Here is a 12,687-nt window from a genome sequence, read left to right as displayed (position 1 = left end):
TCCTGGATTCTGCAATTTTGTTGATTATATCGCACATGTGGTTGGTATTCTTCTTTCATTAAATTTGTGTATAGCATCTGCAGAACTTGTGTAATTTAATTTAATGCTATTTATTTTACATCTGATATGTGCACATAAAATAGTGATTGTTCTTCTTAGCAAGTGCATTTAAAATATGATAGTTCTCTAAAATCTTGCACACTTAACATTTTGATTGGATTTCAAAATTGATCTGAGTGTTAAATGAGATTTTGCTTTATCATTTTTCTGAATAAACTGAATGGAGTCAATGAAAGTTAGATCTTAATTACTCTTTCTTGCACACCCGGAACTGTCTTATTGCATTTTATTTTAGATTTGGTTAAAATAAAATTAGATTAGAAAGCATTCCCAGTTTGAGATCATAAAACCAGCAGACCCCTTGAACAAACAAGTACAAGCAAAGTTGAACAGGCTGAGGAAGTATATGCAAGATATAATATTCCAAAACCAGTCAAAAAGTGGAAAAATGAAGACGAAGCTTAACAACCAAGTGGATCTTATGACAGATAAAATAGACTATAGTAGCAACAAACATTGCTTGTGGGAATAATATTTTTCGGACAAATAATTTATGATGTTGAGATCATAAAACCAGCAGACCCCTTGAACAAACAAGTACAAGCAAAGTTGAACAGACTGAGGAAGTACATGCAAGATATAATATTCCAAAACCAGTCAAAAAGTGGAAAAATGAAGACGAAGCTTAACAACCAAGTGGATCTTATGACAGATAAAATAGACTATAGTAGCAACAAACATCGCTTGAGGTAATAATGTTTTTCGGACAAATAATTTATGATGTTATATATATGATGTAAAACTCATGAAACTGGTGATTGGCTGGATTCAACGTTGCCAAATTTTTGTGCATATGTATAATACAACTCAACAAAAAATAACCCATTGATATACCTATTTTATAATGGATTTTCTGCATCTTAAGATTACAGTTCTGCTGGCTGTTTTTATATTTCTTCATGATTCACCTACAGTTCCCTCCTGATGTCTACTAGTTTTTCCAAAGCCTCATTGTTGGAAATCCCTGCATCTGTCATTGGAAATTCAAATAGTCCTCCTCTGTACTTCCCTGTGCCCCGGCAACGGAAACAGTAAATCAAACCACTTCCACCACAGTTTTTACACCTGCTTGCAGATAATTTTGATACTATAAGAATAATTAACTTTGTTAAGGGCAGAATGAAGGCTGATAATTCTGTAGAATTTACAGAAACAACATATATATTATAGAGTATAAGATTGATTGCTTACCATTTTGGCCATTCGCCTTTAGGAAGCATAGCAAGATGTACGAGATTTTCACGGCCTGTACCATACATCCACAAGAACAATAATATGATCAGAAAGCTTGAGCTACTAAAATTTTTTATGACAATCACACAATCAACACTTCAATTTACCTAAATCAACAAACAAAAAAATCTTGCAACTGACACCAATAAAATGCTTCTGAAAAATAAACTATGTAAGAGAATCTATGGAAATGAGCATTCATTGAGTTAATCCAAATCACAGCACAGTTATCCTAGTCTATCAATCAATGAGACTTTTCTTAAACAGTTGCAGAAGGTTTGATAAATAATCTGTTAGGCATCACTTTTAATGTAGCTATGATAGGAAGCAACTGCCTCAAATTCTAAAAAGCAACTAAAGGAGCAGGCAGAATTCCACGCACAATTGAATAGCCTGTTTAATAACATTTGATTGACAAAGGAAAAATGGAAGCTGGAGGTTACCTTATATGTTCTATTTTTTATTGAGAGAAAAGAAGATGGTTCACTTGCTCTCTGGTTCTATAATAAGAGCACTCACACAAATCTTTACCTACGTGCTTCATCTTATCATCACTCCTCATGAAAGAAAGGGTCCTTTAGACCTTGGCAATCTGAGCTTTGAGTATCTCAGATAAGGAAAATCTGAGAAAAAAATAAATCTGGGTGTGGTCTTCATTATAAAATAGCTACAACGATAAGCGGGTATGTAAGGGGAAAAAAATAGAATAAAAGGCTTGTAGTGCCTATCCCCAAATTTATTTTTTTAACTTGGCCAATGAAAGTCTTCTTGACCAAATTGGATAAGTTTAATACTCACGAATTTTGAACAGAGATAGTTTTACAAACAACTCATCGTGCCATTGAAATGCTTGGAAAGTAATTGTTCTCATTTTGATAATTACAAATAAAATGACTTGCCAGTCAAATGAATTAGAACATTGAAGGGTACCTTCTGATCAGCTTCTAGAAGATTAACAGATCTGGAAATGTCCTCTATTATGGACAGTATGTGAAATGAAGCAATGCATCACCTTAAGAACTTAGTATCACCCACTTTAAACAGCAGTAGGGCACTTATGCATCCTTCCAGATAAAGACAATCACCATACAGTCGCCCAGAAACATTTCAGTTGCAATACTCACTGAAAATCATCAATAAATCCAATGCTTCAACAAATTGAGCCCCTTACGTCACTATTTCATTAGACATGAACAGGACAATAAATCATGATGTCAATTGGCATTTTGTGTGAGGCAGAGATGGTTTGTCACAAGCCAAGGCTATAGCAAGTACCAAGGAAATTTTATTGATAATCATGAGAAGATTGAATTATAGGGTTTCGACAACTCTCTTACAAAGTATTGATCTGTCTTCTGTCTGATTTCTGAAGTTTAGGTTGGTAACATTAATATTGTTTCAAGAGAACTTATGAGTATAGGTGGCAATAGACTCAGAATTGAACCTTTCTCTTGTGAAGTTACACACAAGAATACCACCAAATCTAACTTAAGAAGGGGTAGCTTGCCTTGTTATTTGAAAGCCATGGACAGATTTGACCACGTCTAATTAGTTTGCCATGTCCTCAAAGACAAGAATAGTCAATGTTAGGGGGTCTCCTTCTCCATTACTAAGGAGTTGATAGCTCAAACTACAGGTCTTCAAACAAAAGGACTAAGGTTTCAGAAGACCAAGAAGACCACTAAATCAATCTTTGAAAGGAAGAAAGATCAATAGAATTCAGACTGGTTTTAGCAAGGGCGAACTTTCCAAACCATGGAACTAAGTAGGTGTCTTCATCAGATAATTTGGACAGAAGGTACAAGAGAGTTTATTCATACGACTTGTCACCTTAGAAATAGGTTTAGAATGAGCTTTCCTTTTTTATTTTAAGCTCTTTGGAGCAATCAGTGGTTAATGTGTAATTACTTATTGGGCAAGGCTAATATGTCTCTATTCATCAAGGGCTAATTTATCATTTGTATAAGTTTGAGTTTTTAAAGATTTCAATCCCTACCTTGTATCCCACATTTGTCAAGCCCTCCAAATTGTCTCCTAAAAGTACTTGACCCCTATTCCTCACACCATTGATGGTTCCCTTTTGTTCAAGACTCAAACACCCCTTTCACCAGCAGTTAAGATTTCCCACTTGTCGTATTTCACCATGTCACTGATAACCCTAACACAAGGTCCACATGCAGCCACTAAACCAAAGAGTAAAGATTGTGCTAGGAGCTAATGAATTTTTGGTGTCCAAGGCTTCCAAGAGTGTTAATCCTCTCGTATTCTTTCTCTAGGGAGAGAAAAAAGAAAAAGTGTCAAGCTAGAAGGGCTTGTTGGTTCCCAAAACCACAGATTCGAAATCCAAGAGCTTTGTCAATTCTCCAATAGGATTCCTCAATCAATCTTAGCCAACGAACGGGAATAAGCCAAATTCCCATGCACTTTAGGCTTCGCTACACCTAGGCGGGTAGACCTTCACTTCAAACCTGATCACTTGGTTCAAAACTTTTCTATAGAGAATTTAAATGTTTGTGAATTTTTAGGTTGGCAAAGGCCCTTGAACTCGATCAATATGTTGTTATATGATTGCTTGAAATGGTTGAATGTTTATACAAGGTTATCAATAATTGATTTGATGCTTGCAAGAAGTTAGTATATAGATTACTGACTTCAGCTATAAATTCAACAACTATATTTCAATGATTTTAAAAGATCAGTGCCTCTACTTATCCGGGCAATAGAATCAACTACAACAAGGATTATGAGATAAATATCATTAATTACTCTTGTGCTCTGCAAGAGATAAATTTAATATGCAATTCTATGTTAGCCAAAAGGAATTAACTTCTTAGGTGGGAAGTACAATTAGCTAGAGATGAGGAAACGTATGTATAGTTCACACCATCCTTGTTTGTTGAACATAGAATGCGGAAGATACCCAATTAAAAAGCTTTGGCAGAATAATTTAATAATCTTCTTAGTGATCATGAAGGGCGAATCCAAATCGTAATTTTAATCTCTTTGCATTAAATAAAAACAAATAGAAATCTTTTATTTATCATTGAATATATATATCAATTCATATTAAAAGCCATATTTTATAATATGCAATACTCCTTACAAAATCTGAATATATCTCATTGACGTAAAATCGAATACGTCTTGTTACTTCTCTTGTTTCCCTCTCACTTCAATTATTTATATCTTCTTAAAGTCACAACTTTCCAAATAGAAAAGTTGTGTTTCTCCATAACTTAGTCGCACCTTTCCAATTTGAAATTATCTTCTTAGTATCACCGTTCTGTTTTTAGAAGCTTTAAACACTTGGAGTATGCTTAATCTCACAAATCAATATATCTGCATGTTTTGGAACTTGCGTGGCTTATGTTACACTAATCCATGTGATAATAATTTTTATTACCCATACCATACACCGCTTTACAGTATTTGTATTTATTTTTATTTTTTATTTTTGTCCATTCACATCATTTGAATTTCAGTTTTCTCAAAGTCGCGATATGTGTGTATACCAAAAAAATGTATCTTCACGTCTCGAGTTTTATTGCGTTTTGGTGTGCCAGCGCTAACGATACATCTTTAAAAACAATATATCCTTTATCTATGCTCCAGTGGAATTAATTGGATTAATGGATGTTGTTCTTCCCACTCCACAGAATTGCTCTTCGTCACTTCAACCTTCTGTCAATCTCATATTCCTTGCCCGATGGATTCTCATCTTTACTAGTTGTGATTCCACCTGCGTGTGCATGGCCTGTGGTGCTCCGCATTCATTCCCATGATTTTTTTGGAGTTGTTCGCAACAGCAGTGGTGCCTGCATTTATGTGCGTGTATCTTTTAATTCTGGCGTAGGCTATTAAATAGCAATTTTGAAACATGATTTCGATCCTTCCTCTGCAAGTCCGTTATCTTTAGTCTGAATGCATACGGTATTCTCCTGTAAATTTTACATCGTATAGTTCTGTAGATCGATCGAATTGTCATCATAGATGCCTATGGTGTGCACGATACGTACAGAGCATTGTGACTCTATAGATAAGGATGAAACAACTTCAGATGCTCGCATGCTTTAGTCACCTGGGTTATATTCGCTGTTTGAATAATGGACAGGTTCTTCATCTTTGTTTTTAATGAATCGATGTATTTCTATATTTTATCTTGTATATATTCAACAGTCCTTTTTCAATTACTCCCTGCTATCGATGCTGGGTATTGCTCCTTGCTACTGGTTCAATAGTGCAGCTCACAGTGATAACCTTGTTCCTTGGCTCCCATTTTCCACGGGCTCTTTGGGACCGTGCATAATTTATGTACCTGGTGTACGCTTTCATCAATAGTATGGTCAAATAGAGTCCCCTCACTTTATGCTTTGGATGATACCCATAACCTGTTTTAACACTTTTATCTTGGTGCCAGCAGAATGGAACTTAGTTTCATCTCTGTTATGTGCATTCATTTATTTATATCTCTTGAACTGTTGTCTCCTCATGTGGTGTCAGTAAGCTTTGCTGCAATACATTTTCAAGCATCTTTCCTGCTTCTCAAATTCTCTTGATCGTGACTTTTAATGTTTTGATGCATATTGTTTGAATATAAGTAGTGGGTAAGATCAGAAAATTTACCACTGAGTGCACGCATGAAATTGGCTTCTAAGATTTAGAATGACGGGAACAGGTTTGAAGATGAGGATTTACACAGTCACATATGAAGATTCTCCTGATATTTGGGACTCTAAATTTTAGAGTTCCATCAGGGCCATCTTCTAGCTTGGATGATGACCCATGCTTGATGACCAACTGGCCTCCAAAACACTCGTGAAGCAAAATGATGCTCCTAGGAAGACTCTATTTGAGAAAAATGTTAGTAATTTTAGTGGAAAACCCTACGGTCAAAATGGTGTAGATCTCAAAGAAAGGATTCAAATCCTTGACAATGTTTTGACCTCCGAAATAACATCCTGAAGTGGTTTCTTTGGCAGCTCTAGAATCAAAAAATCGAAATGGAGGGCATTCAAACTGCTCAACACAAGGACGATATTGAAGGTGATAGTAGCAAGGTAGCTTTAGTTCAAGATGTAAGGGATGGAGTAAACATAGTTAAGTCTCAATTAAAGGTTGAGTGTGCTCTAGAAAATCAAGATGATTGTAGAGCAATCTTGCATTCAGTGAAAACACGACAATTTTTTTTTTTGAAACCAGCCTATTTGTCCTTCAAACTAAACTACGAAAGAGAAAAAAATAAAGGCAGGTGTAGATGGATAATCCAACAAGACTAGGAATAAATCCTTGAACCCCATGCTTGGTATCATGACTTGGATGATGACATTCTAGAAAGTTTGTCTCAAGACTATGTCACTTTCATAACTAAAGAGTGGCATTAGCTTAGAGTCTTGAGAAGTTAACGAGTCCTAAATAGACTTGGGTACCTACCCTCTCTCCCTCTTTCTCTCTCTCTCTCTCATCTATTATCTATTATTTTTCTTATTGATTGCTGTTCCTGTTGGCCTTTGGTCTTTTTTGTTAGTCCCATGTTTCATGGGATCCATTTCTTTTGTGCCTCAGCATTGTTATTGTAAATGGGTTCAGGTCCCTTCCAAAACCCGCTTTTTATCTTAATTAAAAACTTCCAAGAGGTGCTCATGAAGTTTGATTGCATCTTCTCCTATGAGAAAGAAATCTAAATGCAACATCAAGAATGAGGTCACATACTACAAGAGGTACAGGAGGTACAAAATACATTTTACTCCAACTTGGGAAGTGTCTTAGAGAAACCATATGTTGATTCACAGTTTTCTAGGAAGATAAAAGGGAAACATAAGAAATAAATTACTCCTAAGAAAGGCAATGCACCAAGATTAAAATATTTCTATCCATAGGCAAATGAAAAAATAGTCTACAGACAGTAAAAAGGCACATTACCAGTAATATAGTAAACATACATTCATTCACACCACATAGAAGAAAGACAAATGAAATTGCCACAACTTCTCATGTTAATATTCTGGAAATGATATAAATCTATATACAAGAAAAAGACTTGAAGCCATGAAAACACGAACAAGGTCAAATTTATAGACTTAAGTTCTTAAAGGATTACCCAAAAGATGTGGAAGAAATTTTCAAACAATGCAACTACTAAGAACAAATAATGCAACATTCCATCATGAAAAAAATCAAGAAGCTCTTCTTTATACAGGAAAGGGAGACAAGAAGGCCAAACAAACTGAAAATTTCAACATTCTGTCAACTGCACGAATTTGTTTTCTCCAGAAATCTTAAGCAATTGGAGATTTGACCTAGAAAATATCTCTAATTGGGTGCACTTGACCACCTGCAAAGAAATGGCCACATGTACAGGATTTGCAAAAAGGCTGAGCTACATGTCTTCGACCTGTAAAGAGTGGTTGAGCTTTGAATGCATCAAAAGAGATTTGATCTTTAGACTTTGATCAGGCCTCAACTTCTGCAGCATTCGAGCCATCCTTGGCATGTACTATTGAAGGATTGCAAGTCAATAGTTTGGTCAATTCCTCCACTATGCTCCTTACTCTATTGAAATTATATTCCGACTTAAGGATTGTGGACCATTGATTAAGCTCAATAAGATAGCAAATCTTCAAATAACACTTTTCCCCTTTTGTTTAACTCTGCTCCCATAGACTGTTGGATCACAAGATCTAACAAGCAAAGGAGTGTGAACCAACAAAATGCCTCACTTGCCTTCAGCTCTCACCAACCAATCACAATGCCATATGATTAGCCTTTTTTTCCCATCATTATGCATCGTGTGGACTAAACAATTGTCAATGGGAGCCCACAACTCAACAAAACTAACCAAAGGCAATAGCTGGGAGACAAAGCTAGGTCTCCCTTCACAATCCCCGTGGACCATTAGATCTTTTTGAGATGGATAATTGGTAAGATTTGGTACCAAAGAGAAAAATGATCTTACCTTCTTACAAGCCTTAGGATGAATGGAATCAATGGCAGCTGGAGTCCGAGCATTACAAAAGGACTTCAGGCTGCACAACTCAAAGCATGGAAAGAATGGCTGCATACATCAAAACAAAAGCGAAACTCAAAATCCTTAATTTCCCACCACACACACACAAAATGGAGCACTGCCTATGTTAATGCAGCATCAATGACAATATATAAATAATCCTTTAAGTTCAGTACTCAAATCCATCTAATTTTTTCCAAGATGTTGATACTTATAAGAAATGCAAGCATGTTGGAACAGCTATGCTCATGTGAACAGAACAAATGAATCAATTTGAATGAACACGAGAATAATTAAAAATACGCAGCATGAGTATGGTGTCCCTTCCTGGTCAATCATCTTAAACTGTTATTTGTAGAACACACTAAATTTCATTTTCCATCTTAAACCATGTGTCCATTCCAGGGAAGACAGAGAGACCTCTTCCGTGGCATTTGCTGCAACTTATTTTTGCTGATCCTTTACATGTGATGCAAGGAGGATCCGGCTTCCTTCTTCTTTCCTTCCTGACATTTGACTGTACAAAGAATACCCAATTCATCATAGAATCAGAAATCTGCATGAAGCATAAACCCATATTTCCTAAATTGAATGGGCTTTCCAACTAAAATGCATAGTTAACAGATTTTGGATAGGAAGTTCTTAATTAATCTCTTGAAAACAAAAATGAAGTATGATTATGAGTGATATGGATATATTTGACCTCTCATTTTAATTCATTTTGTCCATGAAAAAGAGTAATGTATGTTAAAGGGGACCCAAATTACACCTCCAAAAAACAGTTCTCAGAGGGATTTTCTATATAGCAGTTTTAATAGAAAAAATTTACTCTCAGTGTCAATGGACAGACTAAATTAACAAGTAATGCAAAATACCAACTGTTATGCAATTCAATAGTGCAGAGGGTTTGACTATGTAACTTTGTAATAAGCCTCTGCGCATTCAATCACATCCAAACAACATGTTCAGTATTTTTTAGGAGAAATGGATACTCTAGAAAATTTTAGAGGACAAACTTTCAATGTATGAAAAACATAGTATATTATCAATCAACTTCAACCTAAAGATTGAAAAGGTTTAAGGCATTTAGGTGCAGTTCCGTGTAGAAACCTCCAAACTATTTATGCAACACTTAAATAATAACTATAGTACAATTCCCACCGTTAAATTCAGAACCATGCAAGTAAAAAGATCTCTCTACAGCAGGTCAAAGAATGAATATTAAAGCATAACTTTGATAAGAAGTTGTCAAACATAAAAGAGATGTAAGTGGCCACTACAGGAACCCTTCATCATTGGCACAAATTTTCCCCATAAATGTGAATTTGATATATCACTTGTTCATTGTAGCATGTTAAGAGGATGAACAAATCATCTAGATTTTATGACTTTTCCTGAATCAGAAAGAACCCAAAAATAGCTATTCCAAAAAGAGTTCTAATAAAAAGGCTGAGAAATATTCTTGACAGTACAATATTAGACTATGACTTTCAAAACGTCACAATTGGGTGACATGCTGAACACAGGGGTGCCTGATATGCCACCTGAGATTTGAGATTTGATATTGTGGTCCAACCTCAATTGCCCAAATAAATTGATAAGATAATTTATTAATGTCCAATAAGAGACCAACAAGGATCTAAGGGACTGGAAGAGTACAAGCAGCCAAACACTAGCAAAGGGAGCACCAAATGGTGTCCGAGGAAAGAACAAGAACAAGCAAGCAAAAGAACAAGAAAAGGAAGAAGAAAATCAAAAACTAAATACTCCTCACAGATGAGAAGTAATCAAGAACCAACGGATACAGTCCAGGGCAAGGGTGTACCCCAGGCCGTTGTCTCTTAGAGCTGCTAGAGATAAAGTGATGTTGCTGAGTGACCCCTACAAGGTCTCATGGATCTGATGTGACCCGAGGGAGGGCTGAGAGACCGCTTCATCCCCTAGGTGGGAGGCACAGGCATGAAGGAGGTGATGAGCTGGTTAGAAGTCTTCCTCAAATGGAACAAGAGCTATAGAGTGTGATCACGAAGCCGCAAGGCTTCCTAGATGTAAAGTGCAAGGCACTGCTGGTCTGTATTTCTGAAAAATGTAGAGAAAATGAAGAGGGGCATGTAATCTTTGAACAGGTAGTAGAACCTCCCCCTGATCTCGTAGTAGTGAGACAATGGAAAACAACGTGGATCTCGAATTCCACCTCCCCAAGGGGGCCAAAGCGATTAGTCATGTCCTCTCTGTCAATCTGGTGCTCAGTTTGGATACATAGCCGATGAGAGCCCATCCTAAAAGATCTCGAGGAGATGCGAAGGGCACGAGTCTAGCAATGGGTAAGGTACCAAGGGTGCATAATGATCTTATCCTAGATATCCATGTAGTGCTTAACGTAGAAAGCCATCCTCGAGCGGAGCCCCCTCGGAGAGTTACTCCAAGTCATGATAATATACTATATGCAGATGTCAACACTAACATGCTCATTCGACTCTTGTTGAGGGGGAAGGAGGTGAGCAGGGGCATCTAGAGAAAATTGGATGGGGGAAAGGCAATCCATCACAATCCCTGTCAAACCAAGGAGGGCAGAAGCCTGAGCGAACTAGCAACAAGCTCTTCTATCGGGATCAGAGCCTACAACCGCCTCATAAGAACAACAGGCCAGGTAAGAATATTTGTGATGACTAGCAGTAGAGTCTACAAAACTCCGAAGCTGATGAAGAAACCAAACCAAGTGAAAGATGGTCCCCAACTTGAAAGGGTGCCTCAAACTTGGCCAAAATGATAGTGTGGGTGATGGAATGATGACATTTGATGATGCACCAGAGAAAAAGGTTCTCAACTCTCTTGACCAAAACCTAGTCGGACTCCAAGAGAGAGCCCCCAAACAATAGACCCATAGAGGATGTTTGCACTGACCAAAGAGTCCAAGAGGAACATCTTGGTCGTGATGTCTTGGAAGTGGTCACTGAAGCACTATCTCTGAAGCATAGCCAGGGAACCAAGCCCCTTGCTAACCTGGGGCTACATGGCAGATCTCAAGCTGAAACTGGGTCCGAAGAACTTAACCTCCAAGTATAAGAGGATGTGATCTCAACCTCTACACCCTAAGGGCCCGTTTGGTGAGCGGAATAGGAATATGTATTCTGGAATACGTATTCCAAAAATTTCGAATTCCTTGTTTGGATGCATCAAAACGGGATTGGAATACGAAGTAAAAATGGAATACGTATTCCATTTTTGGCCCAAAAATGGAGTTTTGCAATTCCACCAAAATAGGTGGTATTGGAATACGTATTCCTATTCCATTTTTTTAATTTTAGAAAACATAAATTTTCAGGTCCACGAATTCCCATCAAATATTGGCTGAACCAAATGGAGAACAGGAATACATTCTATTCCAGAATATGTATTCGTATTCCGCTCACCAAACAGGCCCTAAAAGTAGTAGTGAAGATGTGAGGTCTTCAAGCAGTTGAAAATGTTCACAACTAGCTATCGTAAGTCACAGAAGGAGGCCAACCCATCAAGAAGCCATTGTAGCCCCGCAAGAGAAGAAGCTAATGAGCCACATCATCAGCAAATAATATGGAGATCAAAACCTAGTGTAAGTATCACCAAGCAACAAGAAGTCCTAAAGGAAAGCCTCAAGTGCGTCAAAGTAAATATCAAAAAGTGTTCGTGAAAGGACAACCCTGTTTCACCCTAATGATGCTCTATATAGGATCCACAAGTCCCTGCGGGGTCTTGAATTTGACCACAACACTCATACAACCTCATGATAGTTGTCAAGAGGGTCCCAAAAATCCCAATGGCTATAAGTCTCTAGAAGATACCCGCTCGAGGAACAAAATTGAAGGCCTTGCGAAAGTTTACAAAACAATTGTAGACTTTCACCGAGCAGTGTTGAGCCTCCTCAATGATAGTTTGCAGAGTAAGAACGTGGTCCATGGTCTGAAAATCAGTATGAAAACCAGCTTGCCTCATAGCCCCATAATGTCTTCGGTCAAGCTCCTTGGATAAGATAGTGTTCAACACGGTGGCAAAGAGTTTGGAAAACACATGCCCAACCATGATGGTCTTATAGTTGTTGAGGTTCAAAACTGACCCAAACTTATGAATCAAATAGATAATGTGCCAAAGCCAAGAGTCAAGAAAGCCTGTACAAACCATTGTTAAAAAGCATTGTGAGAAAGGAGCCCACAACTGTAATACCAAGCTTAAAGAATTCTGCATGGAACCCTTCCTCATCCATGTCCTACTATTGTTCATGCGTCTAACAACCTCATTGCTATTGGAGAAAGTAAAGAGGTGGCAATGAGGCAAAGGGATGAGATGGATGGGGG

At 37.3% G+C, this 12,687-nt stretch overlaps 1 protein-coding gene across 2 annotated transcripts in view; it reads right to left on the bottom strand.

Annotated features, from left to right (window-relative positions):
* Positions 1-745: 745 nt before the first annotated feature.
* The window catches only part of ENA (DnaJ/Hsp40 cysteine-rich domain superfamily protein), a 55,865-nt gene continuing 43,923 nt past the window's right edge, over positions 746-12,687 (bottom strand). Inside the window, exons 2-4 of one of the 2 annotated variants that reach the window (XM_089825743.1) lie at positions 8,777-8,873; positions 1,312-1,366; positions 746-1,129 (exon numbers count right to left, since the gene is read on the bottom strand). In XM_089825743.1, the coding sequence (XP_089681869.1) occupies positions 1,105-1,129; positions 1,312-1,366; positions 8,777-8,873 (177 nt within the window). In that variant the 3' untranslated portion in view covers positions 746-1,104. Of the gene's footprint in view, positions 1,186-1,311; positions 1,367-8,776; positions 8,874-12,687 lie in introns of both variants that reach the window. The other variant, XM_089825742.1, reaches the window with a different exon arrangement.

The sequence above is a fragment of the Cupressus sempervirens genome, chromosome 4 (assembly GCF_028749045.1).
Source record: "Cupressus sempervirens isolate cs-2001-9-10 chromosome 4, ASM2874904v1, whole genome shotgun sequence".
Taxonomy (NCBI): Eukaryota; Viridiplantae; Streptophyta; class Pinopsida; order Cupressales; family Cupressaceae; genus Cupressus; species Cupressus sempervirens.
The sequence above is the reverse complement of the archived record's forward strand: the minus strand, read 5'-3'. Positions and strand labels throughout refer to the sequence as shown.